This window comes from Choloepus didactylus, chromosome 13 (assembly GCF_015220235.1).
Source record: "Choloepus didactylus isolate mChoDid1 chromosome 13, mChoDid1.pri, whole genome shotgun sequence".
Lineage (NCBI taxonomy): Eukaryota > Metazoa > Chordata > Mammalia > Pilosa > Megalonychidae > Choloepus > Choloepus didactylus.
This window is the reverse complement of record NC_051319.1, coordinates 16,437,527-16,459,250: the sequence shown is the minus strand read 5'-3', so window position 1 is coordinate 16,459,250 and position 21,724 is coordinate 16,437,527. Positions and strand designations below refer to the sequence as shown.

The following is a 21,724-nucleotide window of genomic DNA, read 5'->3' as shown; positions in this document are numbered from 1 at the left end:
CTCAGATCCCGTCCAGGATCATCCTTGGCATTTAATTGTCGTTTATTTAGACTGTCTTATTTTTTTTTTTCAATTTTGGAAAGATATATACAGCCTAAATCTTCCTATTCCACCCCTCCCTAGCATTCCATTAGTGGGATTAATCACATTTAGAATGTTGCAATGCTATCACCTTTGGACCATCCATTCTAGAAGTTTCCCTTCACCCCAAACAAAAACCCTACTCTCATTTCTTAACTCCCCATTGCCCCTTCCCCCACTTCTTGGAACCCCTACTCTACTTTTCATCTCTTTGGTCATATTCTCTGATACTTTCTTTGTGTTTACCATAGGGCTTAAATTTAACATCTTAAATCTATAACAATCTTGTTTTTCTTTGATACCAACTTAACTTCAATAGGATATGTAAACTGTGTTCCTATACTCCTCCATTCTCCCACCTTTATGTAGTTCTTGTCAAAAATTACATATTTTACATTGAGTCCATAACCACCTATTTATCATTACAGTTTATGTATTTTAGATCCTGTAGGAAGTAAATAGTGGAGTTATAAATCAACAATACAGTAGTATTGGTATTTATATTTACCATGTGATCTTTACTGGAAATCTTTATTTCTTCATGTGGTTTCAGTCAATTGTTTAGTGTCCTTTCCTTTCAGCCTGTTTAGGACTGATCTACTGGTGAAGTCCCTCAGCTTTTGATTATCCAGGAATGTTTTCATCTCCCCCTCATTTTTATCCTTCAGATGTTTGTGAATTCTCCAAGTCTCTGATGGTTATTGACTTCTATTTGTATTCCATTGTGGTCAGAGAATGTGCTTTGAACAAATTCATTTTTTTTTATTTTTTATTTTATTGAGGCTTGTTTTTATGTCTCTGCATACAGTCCATTCTGGAGAAAGATTCGTGATCACTAGTGAAGAACGTGTGTCCCAGTGACCTGGGATGTAATATTCTATATATGTCTGTTGAAATTCTCTATCTCTCTCTCTCATTTCTTTGTTTCTCTGTCGGTAGGGCTCCGTTTAGTATATGAAGTAGGGCAGGACTTTTATTAGCAAACTCTCTCAGCATTTGTTTGTCTGTGACAAATTTAAGCTCTCCCTCAAATTTGAAGGAGAGTTTTGCTGGATAAAGTATTCTTGGTTGGAAATTTTTCTGTCTCAGAATTTTAAATATGTCATGCCACTGCCTTCTAGCCTCCATGGTGGCCGCTGAGTAGTCACTACTTAGTCTTATGTTGTTTCCGTTGTATGTGGTGAATTGGTTTTCTCTTGCTGCTTTCAGAACTTGCTCCTTGTCTTCAGTATTTGACAGACTGATCAGAATATGTCTCGGAGTGAGTTTATTTGGATTTATTCTATTTGGAGTTCACTGGGCATTTATGCTTTGTGTATTTATATTGTGTAGAAGGTTTGGGAAGTTTTCCCCAACAATTTCTTTGAATACTCTTTCTAGACCTTTACCCTTCTCTTCCCCTTCTGGGACACCAATGAGTCTTAAATTTAGACATTTTATTTTATCGATCATATCCCTGAGATCCATTTCGATTTTTTCAATTTTTTTCCCCATTCTTTCTTTTGTTCTTTCATTTTCTGTTCTGTGCTCCTCGAGGAGGCTGAGTTGTTGTTCAGCCTCCTCTAATCTTGTATTATGAGTATCCAGAGTCTTTTTAATTTGGCCTACATTTTCTTTAATTTCCATAAGATCTTCTATTTTTTAATTTACTCTTCCAATATCTTCTTTATGCTCTTCTAGGGTCTTCTTTATGTCTTTTAAATTTTGTGCCATGCTCTTCTTCAAGTCCTTTATATCCCATGCCATGCTTTCATTGCCTGGCTGTAGTTCTTTGATTAATTCTTCCAGGTACTGTGTGTCTACCGATCTTTTGATTTGAGTGTTTGGGTTTGGGTTCTCCATGTTGTCTGGTTTTATCATATGCTTTAAGATTTTCTGTTGTTTTTGGCATCTTGGCATTTGCTTTACTTGATCTTTAATTTGTTAGAATTGCAGCTTGGTGACATACACTTTCTCTAACTAACCAGCAGATGGTGTCCATGAGTCACTTATTCCCCTCAAGTCAGTTCTCCCCAACTTTGTGTTATGTGGGGATCTGATTCTTTTGGGGTCCAATTGGTGCACTTAATTTGGGTGTGTTGTCGGTGCTGTCTGCCCTCAATGAGGGGCGTGTGCCTGAGCGGTTAGGGAGGAAGGGCAGGTTTAATAATCAAACCTCCCAGTTGTTCCCGGAGATTTAAGGCTGTTCTCTGCCGCTGACACAAAAGTCCTTGGTATTGGCATAGGTTCCCTGGGATTTCCGAGCGGTTCCCCCCTCCCTGCTGTGCTTTTCCAGGACCTCTGTTGAGGGGGGGAGGGCAGTGCCATGTCACAAGTGAGCGCCGGCCTCCAGTGAAGCCCTGGGCCGCCGGGCTGTGTAGGCGCATTCCCAGCCCACTTCAAAGATGGTTGAATGGGATGCGTTAACTTCCCCCTTTCTGCACAGCTCCGCTCTCCCAGCTCCGGGACGATCAGCTGTGGGTTATTCAAGGCCACTGTCCACGGCCGATATTGTGTCATGTGAGTGGTGCTGCGGGAAAGACTCCCTGTCAGGCTGGGTTTCTTGGCTCGGCCCTGTACTGTGTGTTCAGCCCCCGGCAGGAGTAGCCCCGCCTGCTGGGGAGATGGCTGCAAGTCGTGCATTTTTGTTTTTTTGTTTTTTTCTCTCCTTTTGGCTCCCCTTTGCTGCCCTGGACCTGAGACAATCAGCAGTGGGTGTGGGAAGAGGTATCCTCCACCCCAGACACTGAGGCGTTAGTCCAGACCACTCCTGTCTTATATGCAGCTGTTCCCGGGCTTCTTCTTTTTCTTTTTTTTAAACGCCAACCCACCGTTTCCCCACACTGCAGCGTGGCCAAGGGACTCAACCAACTCACTCACTTGTTTCAGAATGCAGACTCCTGGTTTCACCAAACGCACAGTTCCCTGTGGCTTTAGCAAACCTTGTCCGGCTGGTGCTACTCTGGAAGTGGTGTTCTGGCTCACTTTCTGGGTTTTTATCTAGTATTTTCCATGGAGGTGATTTTTGCTCTGTCTCACCTAGCCGCCATCTTGGGTCCTCCCACCATTCATGTTCTTTTAAAGGAAAGCTCTGCTAACTGGAGGGGAATAAAGCAAAATCATTCTCCAATTTTCAGCTTTAAGCCCTGCAGAGGTAATTCACAGGGTTTCCTATTGGGCCAAATAATTGGAGATTCTATGCCTTTGGGGCACAAAAGTAGCCCTGAGCTTATTCTTGTAAGGGTGCAGAATGATGCACTGCTCCCTCATTCTCATCTTAAAAGATGCATGAAGATACCTTGTGTGGGGCCTGTAAATGTTCTTCTTTGGGAGCAGAGGTGTTTCTGACCTGAAATGACTTGGGGAAAATGGAAGCATCCCACACAGCCATGGTTTGGTGTGTAGGTGTTTGCTGATGCTGTTCAACACTCAAATGCATATTTTATCCATTTTCTGGAGCTCCACAGGGTAGAGCTTAGCTCAAAATAATTAAGGAGAAATGCAAATCAAGAAATAAGCTTGGTTATAGTTTAATTCACTGAAAGAAGACAAAAGTAAAAAGCAGTATACAGTATATTTCAACCCAGGACTGATTTCTTAGAAGATAATGTTGATCAACATTTTTTTCTTAAGAAAGCAACCTTTAAAATAGCTTGTATTCTGAATGAGTGTACTTACCCTATCTGACTATCTGACTGATAATTCTTGACTCCAGGCTTCAGCCCTTCTCTTGCCTTCAGTCATGACTACCTGAGAAAACTTCATCACAAGCAAACTTCAAAGGAGCTTCAGCTTGAGGAACCTAAACAGACCAGTTTCTCCCTCTGACATACAGGCCAAGAACCATCTGGAGACAGCCTTGAAATTTTCCAGGGAAGAGAAGTGGGAAGTTGATATGTGGTAGTTCAGAATTGTGAGACAGGAAATTGTGTTAAAGAGGAACCAAATACCTACATAATTTTTAGACCTCACTGTCAACAATATTATTTACTCCTCACTTTGCATCCGTCCTTGTGAGGGCTACCCCCACAGCCACACTCCATATAGTCACCATCACCTCAGTCATCACCCCACATTCACTCCCACAGTCACCTACTACAAGTACCTCCATAACTACCCCTACAGTCATACTGATGTTTCTTTAATCCTTCTATGGTAACGGGCTACTTCTCATTTCCTCACCTTTACTATGTATCTGGAACACCCCTCTTTTCCCTTCTCCTTCCCTGGTGACCTATTCCCTTCAAATGCCAACTTCTAATCATCCATCAAGCCTTAGCTCAAACACTTCTTCCTAGAATTCCCACTGTAAGCCCTCGCAAGTCCTCCCAAGTTCCTCTGCCTGTGTTTTCATTTAGAACTTCCTCCCACTGAATAAAATTAAAAGAACATGAGGATACAAGAGAAAGTGTCTTTTGTGACCGTATTTCAGGAGTCTTGCTTTATTTGACATGTTGGTGAACTAATAAAAGCTAACATCTATTGAGCTCTTGTTACATGCTACATACTCTTCTGGGTACCAGGTTTATATTAATTTATTATTCATAAGAGTCCTATGAGTTGGATGAATGGATACTCTTCTTGTACCTTTACAAATGACAGAAGTGAGGGATAAAAGGATAATCAACTTCTCCCAAGTTGCCCAAACTAGGCTGTCCTTTAATGCAGACAACTCACCTGACCTTGAGTTCCAATGGACAGCTCCAGTTAGATGACCTCAAGGCAACAGAACCATCCCTGAACTGACTCCTTTCCCCACAAACCAGTCAGGCTTGTTTTGTTAAGAGCCTCTTTTGTTAAGAGCACCATCATGTTCCTAAAATCCCTGGTTCAAAAACTGGGGTAGTTGATGCTTTCCTTTTTATTATCTCTCTTTATAGCCAATAAATTCTATAATGCTCTGGAATCTATTCCCTGCCTTCCTTCCCTTTGCCAGTATTCCACTTTTGGTTCTCCTTACCACATATATATGCTCCTAGTTCACATCCAACATCTGTAATCACTCCTATTCCATCCACTTTACTCATAGGTCAAAGATCTTCAATAACTCCCCATTACATACTGAACTAAGTCAAAATACCCCTTTCTTGTATCTCAACAATTGTTATCATTTGGGCCTAAAGTATCTTCCAGGTTTTTTGCCCACAACTTCCTTACATCTTCCCCGTGCCTGATTGGATGGTTCCCACACCCATCCTGTCCTGCATGTTTGTCTCATGCTATTGCTTCTCTCTAGAGTTTCCTAGTCCTTTTTCAGCACCATTGCAACCCTACCCACTCAGCAAGGTGCATCCCAAATGCATCTTCTGTGCAATCTTTCATGGTCACCCCAGATAGCTATATTCTTACTTTGATTCTTCTGGCCTGTGTGTTGTCTTATAGATATCAGTGGGCCTCTCTTGGCCTCCTTGAAGGTGGGGATTATGTCCCACTCATCTTGGTACCCATCAGGGACTGGTATGGTGCCTTGACAAGGTAGAAGTTAAATATTATTTTAAGTAAATATTTTAATGTAATTACATTGAATTGACTATAAATAAAAGTGGGCACCAAGTTTACCCTATGAAGGAGTTTCTGTTCAATTAGGTTTATAAAAACTGATACAAGTTCCTAGTAAATATGGAAATAAAATATACTTCCTCATGACAAATCCAAGAAAACTCTAGGCTGAGCATTAAAGTTGGCACCTTTAAAACCAAAACATTTTCATGGAAATGAAAACTTGGAAGTCAATTGAACATCTATCAATAAGGGACTGGTTGAGTAGTTTCAAGTCCATCTTTTCAGTGGACTGCATTGCAGGCATTAAGATGATGGTGCAAGTCTATGTTTATTGCTGTGAAAAGATGTCCGTGACATAGTTTTAAGTGACAAAAGCAGATTATGTAACAGTGATTTTATTTGTATTTTTAAAAATATGTGCATGCACTTGTGTGTGTGTGCATTCAAAAGGGGGAGCAAACAAGAAGAGCCTGAGAGGATGCACAGCAAATATTAACATTGTTTATGTCTGAGTGGTGAAATTAGCATAATTTATCTTTTGTTCTAAATGCTTTTTCTGATTTTTTGCAATGAATAAAAACAGGAAAATATTATACTGTCCTTGTGGTAGGTAGCGTAACTGTATACCCAGGTGTGTGTGACACCATTGTGCGATTATAAGGGGTACATTAAGCTGTGTAATTGTAAGAAGGCCTTGCATTATAGTGGAATTAATAATGTTAACATTTTGCTATTGTTATATGTAAGGCACCCTGCTAAGAACTTTCTATACATTAGTTCTTTCATTTTTTTTATCACAATAACCTTTCTCTGTCTTATTTTTCTTAATAATGGTTTCACTTTCTGAATCTAAGCAGTTTGCTCATTTATCTCCTTTACTGTATATATCCTTTCTCTCACTAGAACATAAACTTCATGTGGGCAGGGATATTTATCTGTTTTGGTCACTTCTGTACCCTCAGTACTTACAGCAGCTCCTGGCACTTTAGTAAGACTTAATAAATATTTGTTGTATGAATCAATGAACAACCTTAGGATATAATGAGTATCATTCCCATTTAATAATGAGCACACTAAGTAAGGCTAAAAATTTGCCTAAAGTCACCTAACTCCGAAGGAGCAGAGCCAAGTCTTGACCCACATCTATGTGATTCTAGGATCTGTGTTCTGAACCACTCTCTCTCATCGGTTACAAATCCTTGAATCAAAATGTTCTCCTTCTCCCACAAGTAGTCAATCCATGGGTGAGACTGTGAGGTGTCACTGAAGAACTTGCAAATATGGTTTCCTTCTGAATGTCAGATTAGTAAGATATTCGTATAATGGATGGTGTTCTATAACCTGCATTGGTCACCATAACAGGCAAGATATTTTTTGCAGGAGAAACAGGGACTAGAAATCACAAACGATAGCCTGGGAAATAGCCTCATGGCATGAGAAGAAAGGAGGAGGAGGAGGAGGACAAGGAGAAGACGAAGAGGAAGAAGAAAAGAAGGAGGGGAGAAGGAGGAAGAAGGAGGAGGAAAAGAAGGAAGAAGGACGAGGAGGAGAAAAAGGAGGATGAGGAGGAGCAGGTGGGGGAGGAGGAGGAAGAAGAAGAAGGAGAAAGAAGAATTGTGAATGGAAGACGTTGGACTGAAGAGAGAGGAACATCCAAAGGATAAGGGTTTCTCGGGTGGTGCAGCACTGATGCAGGGAGAGAATGCTCACACCAGCACCCCTGAATTTTTGGGCCCCTTGGATGGACATGGCAGTTCTATAAAGCTGCCCCTTATGATCACCCACATAACTTGTCTTGATCACCAAACAACTTTTTTACTGTCATGGAGCTTTCCATGAAAATTATATCAGATCTCCTGATCACATGAAACAAGAGGTAAATGCCTCAAGCAGTGTATGCGGCCCAACACCGAACATGGTGAGTGCCTGGGGGTACTGGAGTCTAGAGAATCTTCTGACTAGCGATATGTGTTCTCCAGCCCCTTAGGCAATTTGATTTCTCACTGTAAATTAAGCAATTGGTGTTTGTGCTGGTTTGAATGCATTATGTCCCCCAAAACACCATATTCTTTGATGTACTCTTGTGTGGGCAGACATATCAGTGTTGATTAGATTGTAATTCTTTGAGTGTTTCTGTGGAGATGCGCCCCACCCAACTGTGGGTGATGACTCTGATGGGATAATTTCCATGGAGGTATTACCCCACCCATTCAGGGTAGGTCTAAATTAAATCGCTGGAACCATATAAATGAGCTGACAAACAGAAGGAACTCAGTGCAGCTGAGAGTGACATTTTGAAGAGGAGCAACAGCCAAGAGGGACACTGAAGAATGCACAGAAGCTGAGAGAGTAGTTGCAGATAAGAGACAGTTTGAAGACGGCCGTTGAAAGCAGACTCTTGCTCTAGAGAAGCTAAGAGAGGACAAACACCCCAAGAGCAACTGGGAGTGACATTTTCAAGGAACTGCAGCTTAGAGAGGAAAGTCCTGGCAGAAAGCCATTTTGAAACCAGAACTTTGGAGCAGATGCCAGCCACATGACTTCCCAGCTAACAGAGGTTTTCCAGACACCATTGGCCATCCTCCAGTGAAGGTACCTGATTGTTGATGGACACTCACATCCACACATGTATACACACCTATGAGGCCTGCTTGGCCAGCCTTCCTGGAGGACATCATTATAGCTCACATTCCCTGTGACTGCAAAATCATGCAGTTGAAAAGATTTCAAGTTTCCTTTGAATATGCTTGTATTTGGTGGTTGCCAAATTTGCATAGATGGCAGGCAGACTCAGTTCAGCACAAAGTCAGCCCAGGTATAATAGCAGGGGTTTTTTGGCCATGGTTCTGCATTCGGCTGGTCCCAATGGCAACCAGTCAGCAGGGTCTGCTCCCCTTGAGGCAGAAATTGAGCAGGGCCACAGGCATCCTTGGTGGAGCTGAGGATGAGAGAACACCCTGTCTTCCCTCCCACCTACACAAGCCCTTTCTCTGTAGGAGATGAGAGTTGGCAAAGGCCAACCCAGGTGACCTTTATGAAACTGTTTACTGTTGGAAAACATAATACCCAAAAACCCTGATAAGCCCTTTCTTTTAGATTGCCCTGGTGTCTACTCCTCGTACCTGTTACCTGTTGCCAACTCACTCAGGATATAACCTAAAGTCCTTACTTGGCTCCAAAGCCATTACAAACTCTTCCCAGCTACTCTCTGACTGCATCCATTACCTCTCTCTCCCCCTTGTTTATTCCACTCCTGCCCTCCTGCCTCCTCGTTGTTCCTCTAACAGGTGACCATGCTGATGCCTCAGGACTTCCACGCTTGCTATTCATGCTCTGTGGAGTTCTCTTCCTGGTAGATATCCATATGGCTTGCTCCCTCATTTCCTTTAGATCTTTACTCAAATATCATCTTACCAGAGACACCTTCCCATCTTACCTAAAATACATAGCAGCCCCTACCTCTCATGACTCTTTATTCTCATACCTTGCCTCATTTTTCTTTGTAGTTTTTATTTCCCACTAACATACTATATATATGTTTATTATCTTCCCTTACTGGAATATATGCTCCTTGAGAGCAGGGAGTTTGATTTGATGACTGCCATTACCCCAGGGCCTAGAATAGTGTCCAGCCCATAGTAAATACTCAATAAATATGTGCTGAATGAATGAATGTGCATCTCCTTCCCCCATTTTTTTTCTTATTTATTTTACCCACTTCTCTCTAAGTTATAAAATCCTCAAATACTTTGCTAACTCGAGAAGGCTGTCATTGCTTCCCAAAGTGCGTAGCAGTAAAGTGTTTTGCCATGTTGGAGCAGCCCAACACTAAGTCTGGGAGCTCCAGATAGGTTGCGAAAGGATTTCCAGCCATTACAGTCATTACCTACTTCTACAAAAACAACAGTAACAACAACAAACATACTAATAGGGAAACTCTAAGGGGATTCTAAAATCATTCTAAAAGGTGATGGCAAATTCATCTTGGGGAGAAGAATGCTGTTTGGAGAATTACTTTAATGGGCCTTCTAATTCTGCAAAGAGAGGCCTAGAGCTTGGGTAAGATAGAATAGGCTGAGATAAGGAGGGCAAAATTTTGTTCTTATACTATTATAAAAGATGTTGTCTTAGTTTGCCAGAGCTGCTATCTCAAATACCCACACAATGGATTGACTTAAACAATAGGAATTTATTAGCTCATGGTTTTGAGGCTAGTAAGAAGTCCCAAATCAAGATATTGGCAAGGCTTGCTTTCTCACTGAACAATGTATCATTCTGGTGCCAACAATCCTTGGGGTTCCTTGGCTTGTATCTCTGCCTCCTGTCACATGGCAATGTCCCCTCATTTCTGGCTTCCATAACTTCTGGGTTCTCTTTTTAAGGCCTTCTCTAATGTGGATGCTGATTGTATTGGCCACACCTTAACTAAAAATGACATCTTCAAAAGGTCCTATTTATCAATGGCTTCACACCCATGAGAATGGGATTAAGATTAAGAACATGTTTTTTCTGGGGTACATAACTCAAACTACCACAGATGTCTATATTGGTAAAAGAGATTTTGATGTTTTGATGTTTTCTAGTTTCTCCAGCTGAGCTAAAAGACCAAAGTTTGAGCAGGAGCTAGAAACTTGAAGAGATCAGAAGGGGCTCCTAGCAATGTTATATGCTTTACATTTAGCTTTATTTTATGTTCCATGAAGAAATTCCCCTCATTAACCTTAAGTCTTTAAAAAAAAAAAAAAAGTTGTGTTAACCACTAATGATGTCAACCTTGTGTTAGCACTGCCTTGAGGAATCAAAGACACATTATATCCATGTTTGGGGATGATGGAGACTAGATGGAAGTAGGGAAGCATTAAGAGATAGTGATGAGGTGGCTAGAGATGATGGAGGAGAATTCCAAAGCAGGAGAGCAGAAGTGTCAAGTAGGAGAATGGAATCATCTACAGGAATTCTTGAAAATTTGGGATAGGAAACAGAACTTCCTACAATCAAGGTAGTATCAACATTTAGATAGCAAAGGAAAGGGAAACCTTGGAAGATTGGAAGAGTTAGGGGCTCTTGGGTCACCCTGGATCACAGAATCCAGACTTGAATCCCACTGGTCCTATAGTTTTCAAATATTTTTATAAAATGAATTATTATAGAAATCTTTTATCAAATGTATTATTATATGGACCCCAATGTGTAGAACAAATAGAAACTGAGCTGTTCTGATGAAATGGGATAGGAACTGGAATTTATGCCCATTGGCCTTCCCATAGGATCCCATGTTGGCCCTCAGACACTTCTGTGAAATCCCAGTACCCCAGGAATACAATTTGAAAACTATATCTAAACACAAATCAGGAATCTGCTCTTTGATATTCCAAAGTTTATCGTTCAGTTTGACTCTGAGTGCTCATTACCTGCTACGTAGCATGCCCTTGAGCCAACTGTCAGAGATGGTGCCGTCTTTCTTCTCTTGCACCAAATTTCACAACCCTGGGACTTCTACCTACTGATCCTGGTGGGAAAATCAAAATAAGCCTAATTTCTTTGCACACAACAGCTTTCAAATATTTGGACACCTCTCATATGCTTCCCTAAGTGGCTTTTGTCCCGAGTTAAACCTCCAACTAGTCTCAAGTTATTCTTACAGTCATATACTACTTAGGGATCTGAAATTACGGGTATTAATTGGAAAAACAAACCCATCATAGAAAATGAATTCGCAAAGGCAAAACAGGGGCACATAAAGTCGGGACAACCACATCCACTTTGAGCATAGTGGAGGAAAATTAGAGGTGTTGATCACCTACTCTAAATACAGCCCAGAAAACATATTCCTTCCTGAGCACTGAATGAAGAACACTGCGAAGAGGGCTGGAAATGTAAAAAAAACAGAACTATAAATATGATCAATGTATTTATATTATAGAAAATAAAAGCATCATCTCAACATGTATTCTAGATTTGTCAAGTTTGCACATGTATGTTAGGAAGAGTTTGAGAGTTTCAATATAATATATAAAAATGACCAACAATTTTATTTTAGTAAAAACAGATTCCCAGCTTCTGGTAGTTGCCTGGAACTACAGACTGCTGCTGTTTTAATTTTTTTTTTTTTTTTTTTTTTGATGTGAATAATTCTCTCCTGAAAATCAGTACTTACGCAACCCACTGAGATGTAATGGTTATTTACTCTGCAGTTTTAACCAGTCCAGAGATGCCAGACTGATAGATTACATGTTGGATAATAAGTGCACATAACATGTTTTGGTTTATAGACTCTATTTATTTAACAAAATGGAGATTTCTAATATCTAGCACTTTTCTACATTTAAAATTCCAGAGAAAAAGAGACATGTTCTACAGTATCTATTATTATAAAAGAGTTCATTATAAACTTAAAATACTTAAAACACTTTCTTAGGGTGCAATACTCTCTACTGACTAGGACTCATCATCCTTTAGTGAAGTGAGGTAAGATTTTTCTTGTGGATAAAGTGTCTCTTTGTCAGAGGAGATGAATTATCAACATAACCTTCCCTTCACTCAGGCCGTCCAGCAGAGGATTTCTTTTATGAATAAAACAGATGGAAGTCAGTTTCTCTATTTGGTTCCCAAATTGAGTGTTAAGTATTTTCAATTTAGAAAATAACTCAAATACATATAAGACATAGAGTAGAGGCTGTTTTTTCATCCTCTCTTCTCATGTGCTCCTCTATAAAATCAACTTTTCTTGTTGCTTTGGCTCGCGGGCTGATCACTGTGCATGTACTATCATGAGTGCGAATGTGTGGGAGACCTGCTGAGAAATGGACAACACCAGATGGAAAGAAGAGGGGACCCCCAAAATTTGAGTTATTGCTCATCCAGGCTCTGAAAGAAAATGGTTACTTGTGCCTTGAGGAATCCGGAGGCTCTATCCCCAGGTGCAAAGTACACTTTCCAGGTTTCTCCAGGGCAAAAGCAGGGTGGACACCCTCGCTAAACCTGTGCCTAATGATGAAGAGCAGCTGTCCACTTTCGGCATTTATGAATAGCAGTCTCTGGTTGCAGTAGTCCAGCAGAATGCCTACTCTGGCTGGATGTTCACTCACAAGCACATCACTCATAATGCCACTGTAGAAAAAGGTGTATCTGAAGTGAAACAGAAGGAGAAATAAAAACTTTAGAAATCTTGAGGGAACATGGTAAAGAAAATCACTAGGAAATAACCAATTTTTCAGTTATTGACTTGAATTCACAGTAATGAGTTGCAATAACATTGTCCAAGACACATAACCAGAATCCTTCCTAGATGCTAAAATGCATCACTCATCCCAAAAGACAAGCATTTTTTAATAATTTTATTCCTTTTCATTAGGAGGCAGTCCCAGAATAACCAACATATGCCTCCCTTGTGATTTTTCTCAACATTCTAATTCTTTCCCAGCTGCCCACATGTTTTAACTACGGCATTCATGGTATGTCATTCTTTTGAATAAAACTCCTTTGAGGCTGCCATGTATTTCAAAAAGTATAGCAGGCTTGCCTTCCATACAATGTATTAATTTTACAGCTTAAAAAATTTATAGGTAACTTACATAAGGACCTCTGTGAAGTTTAAGAAAGACTTATTTTTGCCCAACTTCATCCTTTGTATATGCTTTCCCTGCTCCAAACCAACTTTCCTTTTCATCTTATCAATGTTTTCTGCCAACTTGCAGCTGGTGGGGTGGAACAGGAGGATGGGTGTGCCTTTGACTTGTTTTTCAATTCAAATAAATTCAATTCAACAAGTATCATTGAATATATTTGTGTGTCCGGCACTTTACTTGGCACTCTGGAGGACAGAAAGGACTTGGGAATATTGTCCTTGCCCTCTGGGAACCCACACTCTACCAAGTAGGAAGCAAAAGAATGGTTACTGACTTAAACATGAACTAGGGTTGAGAACTCGTCTCAGGGAATATATTGTTAAAGTGTTTATTAAACACATTTAATGGACCTTTTTGGCTATGAAAGGCAAGGTTCAAAGCCCAGGATGGAGGGAGCAATTTTGCTAACTAGAAGATGCTAAATTGCTCTGTGTGACAAAGGAGTGCAAATTTGGGGTTTTCTCCTAGAAGTCTTATAAACTGAGGGTGGGCCCTCAAACCAGGGGAAGGGAAGACTGGCATGGTAAGGCAGGCTGAAGACCTGTGAGACCTGTGATGTCTGACTTAAAAGGCCCAGAAGCTCAGTGCAAGATGTATTGAGGGGTAGGCAAGTCGGAAACCTCACTGCAGAATGAAGCTCATGCGGAGGGGCAGAGGTTCATGGGGATGGGGAAAAAGCAAGACTTAAACACAATGACAGAATGACAAAGGACCTTTTCAATGCCTTGCTAATGAAAGACATGATGGAACAATTTGAAACGCTGGAAGGTGTTGCAGTTGGCAATGATGGGAACCACAGTGCAGGCTGGGGTGTTTACGAAAGACTTCCAGGAGTGGACAGATTCATGCTCAGCTGAAAAGAATGGGCAAGACTGGATAGGTGGAAAAGATGGAGAAAGAGGTCCAAGCAGTGGGGGCAACGGAAATAATGGTGAAAGAACAAGCCTGTGTGTCACAGCTAACATCTCCACTGCCTGACGGGTTTTGAGGAGGCATGCAATTGATATTTAGGATATTACATGAATAGGCAAGTCAGGGGCCAGGCTCTAGGCCTGAGCCTAACAATACAGTAGCCACTTGCCACATGTGGTTGTTTAAATAAAAATTAATTAAAATTAAATAAAATTAAAAATTCATTCCTTAGCCACACTAGCCACATTTCAGTAGGCACATGTGACACCACATTTCCATTATTACAGAATGTTCTATTGGACAGCATTGCTCTAGAAAGTTCCGAATGCCCAAATGAGCCAATTCCCTATCCCTGCGTGGAAGGTCCCTGGTGCCCATGGGCCCAGCCTCGGTCAGTTGCTGAGCCAGTCTCCACCATGGAGACCGTGGAGGAAAAGACTCTCCCTGAAGCCCTGGCTCCACCAGTTCCACAGGAGCTGCAGTGGTCACGGTGTCAGGACCTGGAGTCTGCCCTGCCCTGCTTCTGCCTCCATTTCCTACTGAGCACGCCAGTTCCTACACTTACCTGACCTCTCCCCTGAAGCCAAGCCTGTTTGCATGGGGTCTGACCCCCGCCCAGCTTTTGGCTGCCCCTCTGTGGGACTGCGAGCCCCTGTTCAACCATAGATCATCCAGAAGCCTGACTCTTGACCCCTGCATGTCTCTGGGACTGCCTGTCCTACAGTGCCACCCCCAGACTGGACCTAACCCCTGGAATCTCACAGCTGACCCAGAGTGAGCCCAGACCCCTTTGGGCACTGGTGGCCGCTCCCCTCAGGGCTCCTCATCCCCCAACCTGGTCAATTTGTATCTGGTTTTCCCTCTTCACTGTGCCCTGCAGCTGGTCCCACTTGAACTCTGACACCACTGTCGACTTTTGAGCAGAAAAGGAGGTGATATGATTAAAAAGGATATTTTAGAAATATTTGCCAGCTGTGACATATAGGATAGCCTGGAGTGGGCAGAGACTAGAAGTGAGGATACCAGCATGGTGGCTGAAACTGGCAAAGGAAGTGAGGGAGCCTCGAATGGGGGTGGTAAGGTTAGCAATGGACAGGGAGATACAAGTCTACATCCTGGTGATGCTGTCTCCTCTGACTCTTTCCATTTATCCTTTCTGATTGTAATGTCTTAAAGCTCAGATTCTGTACAAATAGCATCAAAAGTAATACGGCGTGGTTCAAAATCATTAAGCCAGAAAAAAGTGAAAACATAGATGGATCTGCTGCAGCCCTGCACTCAGATACCTAAAGCCCAGGTGTACTCTTTTGGAAGCCCTTCAAACGTGAAATGAAGGCACATGAACTCTGTCCTCTCTTGTGCTGGGACCACACAGGCTGGTTCACTACTTCTCCCAGAATCTTTGGAACCAACCTTGGACCTGAAAGGACCATAGACCAAAATTGTAAGTCAAACCTGTCAACAAACTACACAATTCTGTTTTCTGGAGTCTAAAAATTTGTTATTGGAGGCTAGTCTTTAGATTAGGTTCTAAATGGTTCAAGTATCTAAGGAAATTTTCATGAAATCATTACCTAGTTCCAGCTCTAAATATACTGATGGTAAACTCTGGGTTTGAGTGATTTTAAACTTTGGGCAGGGGCTGGGTCCTTGAGCATTGCACAGTGCAGAATATCAATGAATCATAAGTGTTCTGACTTGATAAAATGTGACTTTAAATAGCACTTGAGATGGCATCCTTATGAGCCATCTCAGAGAATCCAACTTTGTCAAGGAGGATGCAGGGAGAAATATGCAGCTGGAGATATGCAAAATCCCAATCTGTGGGCCTTTTTTCTGGGAACCTGCAAGCACTGAAAGTTCCCTCATTAAAGCATTTCATTTGAATACTGCCTCACATTTGCATGATACTTTACAGTTTCAAAGCTCTTCCCTCTACCCGATTTCATGTGATCCTTTGGACCCCAAAAGGCAGCCGGCCAAGTATTATTGTTTCCTGACAATATAGATAAGGTATATATATATATAGGATCTGCTAAAAGGGTTCATCAGTTTATGGTGAGTAGCCAATAAGAGGTTAGTCAAGGCTGGAGCCAGGACTAAAATCAGGTTTCTGGCTCCTATTATAGTGCTCTTTCTATTATACCATCCTATGAGCCATTCAGATAAGAACTTGCCTTATTTCTCAGAGACTAATACAGATTAATGACTTTTTCATATTAATCAACCAAACAATACTAATAACATAGACCAGGCGCAACATTGTGAATGTAATTAACAGTACTGACATATATATCTGAATGTGATTAAAAGGGGAAATGTTAGTTGTATATATGGTAACAGAATAAAAAAAATTTTTTTTTAAATCTATAGAACTACACTACACAAATAGTGAACCCTAAGTTAAACCTGGACTATAGTTAATAGTACAATTGTAAAAATGCACTATCATCAATTGTAACACACGTTCCTCACCAATACAAGGTGCTAATAATAGGATGGTATATGGGAATCTTGTATTTTCTGCATGATCTATAAACGCACAACTTCTATAATAATATATATAATATATATTATATATGTATGTGTATATATATACACACGTATATAATATATGTATGTATATATAGGCAAACTTTTCTTGTAAACAGGCAGATAGTAGATATTTTAGAATTTGCAGCCATTCAATGTTTCTTGCAACTAGTCAGCTCTGCCATTATAGAGCAAAAACAGCTGCAGACAATATGTAACAGTATGTAAACAAATGACTATGTTCCAATAAAACTTTATGATTTAGCCAGCGAGTTGTATTTGGCCCACTGGCCATTTTATAACCACAGATATTAAATGAAGGAGATCCACTTCTTCCTAAATCTAGTTGATCCTTCAGGGGCTCTTGTAGCATGCATGACCCAGCAACCCCTTCCTCTTCCTTATCTCTTTGGTTTGAGCTACCATCAGGAAACCCACATCATTCCCTGCTTCTCTGGGGACCAACTCTGCTCTGCCGAGCAGGGAAGCTTGCCTGGCCAGGGCTCTGGGTGAGTAAGTCTGTTTAGGAAAAGGTTCTAGTAAAAGAAACCCTCTTGCCCTCAGGTATGAACCACATTCTCTAATATCAGCTTCCTCAGTAATCAAAGTAATATTTTGTATACTTTATATACTTGACTCATTTTCTTTTTTAGTTGGTTCAGAACTAGGGCAGAGAAGTAGGATGCTATGTATTGGGCCCCTCAGAGACCCCTACAGAAACATCAACTCATGGCAGCTAAACTAAGAGAGGAGAGGCAGGGCTGCAGCTCACCTCTGTGGCTCAGAACAGTGCATGTACCACGAAGTATCCCCTTGTCCCAGGGCACCAGCGTGCACAGCCGAGCTGGAGCAGATGCCAAGTCGATAAGCTGGGCAGTCTGTTACTGTGGTTTCCCAGTAATGCTGGCCGCAGGCAGGCAGCTCCTCACCCAGCACTGATGGGATCCTGCAGGCAAAGTTGAACAGATTGAGTTTAGTACAGAAATCATCAGCATTTATCTCAGGAGCACCAACATTCCCAAACTCATACACAGTTGACGCAGGATTCTATTCTTGGAAACTGCTGGAATTTGGCCAAAGACCTTCTTTGTTGACTGAGCCTGCCACCTTTTTGACCTGATTGCCACAGAATTCCCCAAATCCTCAACATGAATTTGGCATATTTTCTACTGCCATATATAACATGTATGCACTGTACTTTGTGTCTCTTGAAGCACCTGGGACCTAGGAAATAACTAGAACACTAGAAGGACAAAAAGGAACAGCATAATCTCTGCTTTCAAGGAGAGTGAGAAAATTGTAATGAAAGCAGGTGGGGAATTCCAAGAGAATATGACTTACTGTTTTTCTTCCAAACCTTGCAAAAAAGGAATGTCCATAACCATTAACAACGAGTTGCAGTGTCAGCCCACCAGTAAGAATGAGCACAGTGACCAAATGAGGTGGCGCTCTCAAATGGCTAGAAAGCTGGGGAAGCCAGAGCCGTTGGGCACCATGTACAATTAACCACCTATAATTAGTCTGCTTTGTTGAGGCTTGTGGTCAACAGTTTTCCGGACTGTGGCCTCTATGGATTTTAGTAAGTGCACCTGAGAGGTTGTTTAAAGCTGTCTTTCTGTCTCACCTTGTATATTATTATAACAAGAATGGTGAAATGAACCAAAGAACTTTTGACTGCTGAATATTCTTGTTTGCATGAGTTGCTCAATTTTGCTTTGAAATGGCTGAGACAGCAAGGAAGCATTTTTAATTTAAGCAGCGTTAATAATATTCATTCAGCACCCTCTCCCTCTCCCCTTTAACAGATAAGAAAATGATTAATGGAAGAGATTATATTTCACTTTCTCATGTCTTTACCCAACAACCTTATTTCAGAGAGGTGGCTACTGACTAGCAATCAGTCTGGAGAAAACCCCGGCTGCTTGATATTTATGAACTAATTTTCAGGTTAATAATAAATAAATAAAATTCTAGAAAATGCATTATAGTTATCATCAGTTAATATCCATGAGCTTTTATCAACCTCCAGTCTATTTCTTGTCTTTTTGACTTTGTGAGAAATCCAAAAAGGACAGAAAAGCTAAGACAGAAAAGATTTCTTAAATCTTTTTTTTTCCTTCCTGAATTCACTTAAGTGTATATTTTTCAGCACCCATAGCGTGCCAGGCCTCATGCTTGATTCTGAGGATTCAAAGACTCAAAAGTCAGGGCTGCCAGAGAGGATCATCACTGTGGAGTGGCTGACAAATGACTCCCTTAAGGGGCCCTCCTTTTACACAGAGAAGATAAAAGGGCACCAAGAGCTTCAGGGACGGGCCATTTCCCGGGCAGGTAACACCTGAGCTGTGCCACAGCCAGTAGCAGGCAATTTAATAGGAAAATAGTGCAAGTCACTGATGATGGGCTTAGTGTTTTATACTGAGAGCCCCACACCTGGGCATGTCAGCGCTATCAGGGGCATGTCTCACATTGTGCCACTGTTTTCAAACGACATAGTTTTCTCCCGATTGACCATTTTGACCCTTTAAATACTCATGAGAGGCTGCAGGCAAATTGCAGGGCAGTCTCCCCGCCTTGTCTTCAGCTTTTGGTTCTTCATTACTTTGATGCTTCCTTTTCTGGAAGCAAGATTCTGAAAGCCCTGCATGTGGCCAGAACCGGGAAGTCAACAAAATGTCATTCTCCCCTACTCATTTTCAAGTGGCATTTGCTATTGAAAATTATAGGAGAATTAACCTAGACTCTTCTTCGTTTAATCTGAGATAATACCTTACAATAGCCAATGTTTTAAACAAAACCATCTGTGCTCTTATACTTCCAGTAAAAATATCAACCCTTTTTCAAGTTATGAACTGTAGCTGTCACTTTCCCTGGTAATGAACAATAGTGCATAGACTTGAGCATGCATTTATATTTGATACCACACCTAGGCATGCTCATTGAACCAAGAATAAGCTCAGATGAGGCCACACTGAAGTGACACACTCTAAGAAGATTCTACTGCTGAGGCACCAACATACTTGTGCTTTCTTCTACTTACTCTGTCAGCCGTCTCCTCTCGGCAAAGGTGATCACTGTCCCATCTGAGGAAATTTGCAGAGCAGGATGAGCTGTTTCTCTCAACAAGAGAAATCTGGTTCCTATACAGATAAGAAAATATATAGGATTATAACAGTGCCACATGTCAAGTGCTATCACTAGGCCAAGCCCCACATTTCAGACCTTAGTCTCCCTTTCCCTGACATCCAAGTCCCCTGCTCAGTGTTTCCAGACCCACAGCTGAACATTTAATTTGTGATAAGCCATTAGTAAATGCCAGTGGCTGGTTACCGCTACCTGGCACCAGGTGGTTGCACCGTCACAGGTGTCTCCCATAAAAGAGGTTGCTATGCTATGTAAAGTGTAGTCCAAGGATCAGCATCGATGTCAGCATCTCCAGGCATCTCTATCACCTGGAAACACCCCCCCCCCACCCTGACATATTTACTCAAGAGTCTGTATTGTATCAAGATCCTCAGGACATTCATGTGCACATTAAAATTTGGAGAAGCACCAGTGTAACCTAAAGGAGTAGTTCAAGTAGTGGGAATTACAGGCACCATATTGAGGCTGTGGGGTAAACATTTTCTGGGGAGGCAGCCTTCTGGTCTTTTCTTCATAAACATCAGGCTGTCCCTAACTACACCACAGAGAATGCACAAGTTTTGCTGGTTGGCAGATCACTTAAATGTGCCACTCTTTATCTTGTGCCATCTCTGAGTCTAGGATACAACAAAATGATCACCTTTCCAATCCTCAGTTCCCTTTACAATAATTGAGAACAACGAAATACTTTTTGTTGGCAACATCAACAAAACATTTTCCCCCAAAACATCATTGAACAGTTTTATCGCTTCCTTGAGTTATTCATTCATTCATTCCACAAACATTAATTGGCACCTACTATATGTGCCAAGCACGAAGAATAAACACAAGAATGAGAATGAGAACTTTTCACAGAATTCACAGTGCAATAGAACAGGAATCTCTGCCCCCCACCTCCACTCCCTCAGACATACACATACCCCACCCTCAAAACATACCCACAAATTATAGCATATTATGATCCAAACAAGAATCATCTGGGGAAATGTTAAAAAATAAAAATGCCAGGGCCATCCCCAGATCAATTAATTCAGAATCTCTGGGAGCGGGGCCTGGCGCCAGTATTTTTTTAAGCATCTTGAGTGATTGCTAATGAGCAGGCAAGGTCGAGAACCTCTAAACTAGAAAAATAAAAGAAACATCTTGACCTTTCACCAATCTTGGGTCCTTATGCCAGAAATCTAGCACTGATAGAGGTCGGGGGCTTTATAAAGTTGCGCTCGAGGATGTCTTCTCTGCGCAGCAGTAGGGAAGGAATGGGAATGCTTGGAAATTGCTCTTTGTGTACAGAGGAGAAAGTACCTCTGGTGGAAATGAGGGCGGCTTCACTGTGTTCACTTGTCCCAAAAGCATTGATGGCTCTCACGTAGAAAAAGTAATTATCATTGGGCTGGAGGTTAACTTTCAGCTGGAGTCCTTTAATTCCAGAGAAAGATCTAAATACAAAGGGAAAATAACAGTTTTAAATATAATGCCACATACTAGGTGACTTGTCATATTACAATTCTGTAGTGAATGAACAGCTTTCATTAACAACGAATAACTTATTTTCTCTTTTTCCGACCACAGAGTCAGCAAACCAGATTCTGCAAAATGGTCATTGTTCACTAACGTTACTTTGTTAAGTCATTTCTGTTTTTGTCAATTTCTGTCCAGTGTATGCCGTCCAGAATATTCTTTGGAACAGAATCAAACTTTTAAAAAATTCATTCAGAAGATAAACTAATTTTGTGGTTAATGAATGCCCAATATATTTATTTTCTTTATCAATCTTTGGCTGAGAGGGGCCTTTTGGATTAAGACAATGTTAAATCAATCTATAGTTCAAGGGACCCTAATGATCACATTAACGGATATGAATTGTGGAAAATGTAAGAGGAGTGGTGCTTTTGTCCATGGACAACATGCCAAAAGTCATCAAGATTAACAGAAAACGAAGATCTCTA

At 41.2% G+C, this 21,724-nt stretch overlaps 1 protein-coding gene across 2 annotated transcripts in view; it reads right to left on the bottom strand.

The window, feature by feature from the left end:
- Positions 1–11,537: 11,537 nt before the first annotated feature.
- CMYA5 (cardiomyopathy associated 5) overlaps positions 11,538–21,724 on the bottom strand; it is a 117,379-nt gene continuing 107,192 nt past the window's right edge. The window contains exons 10-13 of one of the 2 annotated variants that reach the window (XM_037801675.1): positions 21,081–21,214; positions 19,675–19,774; positions 17,407–17,580; positions 11,538–12,690 (exon numbers count right to left, since the gene is read on the bottom strand). In XM_037801675.1, the coding sequence (XP_037657603.1) occupies positions 12,444–12,690; positions 17,407–17,580; positions 19,675–19,774; positions 21,081–21,214 (655 nt within the window). In that variant the 3' untranslated portion in view covers positions 11,538–12,443. Of the gene's footprint in view, positions 12,691–17,406; positions 17,581–19,674; positions 19,775–21,080; positions 21,215–21,724 lie in introns of those variants that run through there. The other variant, XR_005211414.1, reaches the window with a different exon arrangement.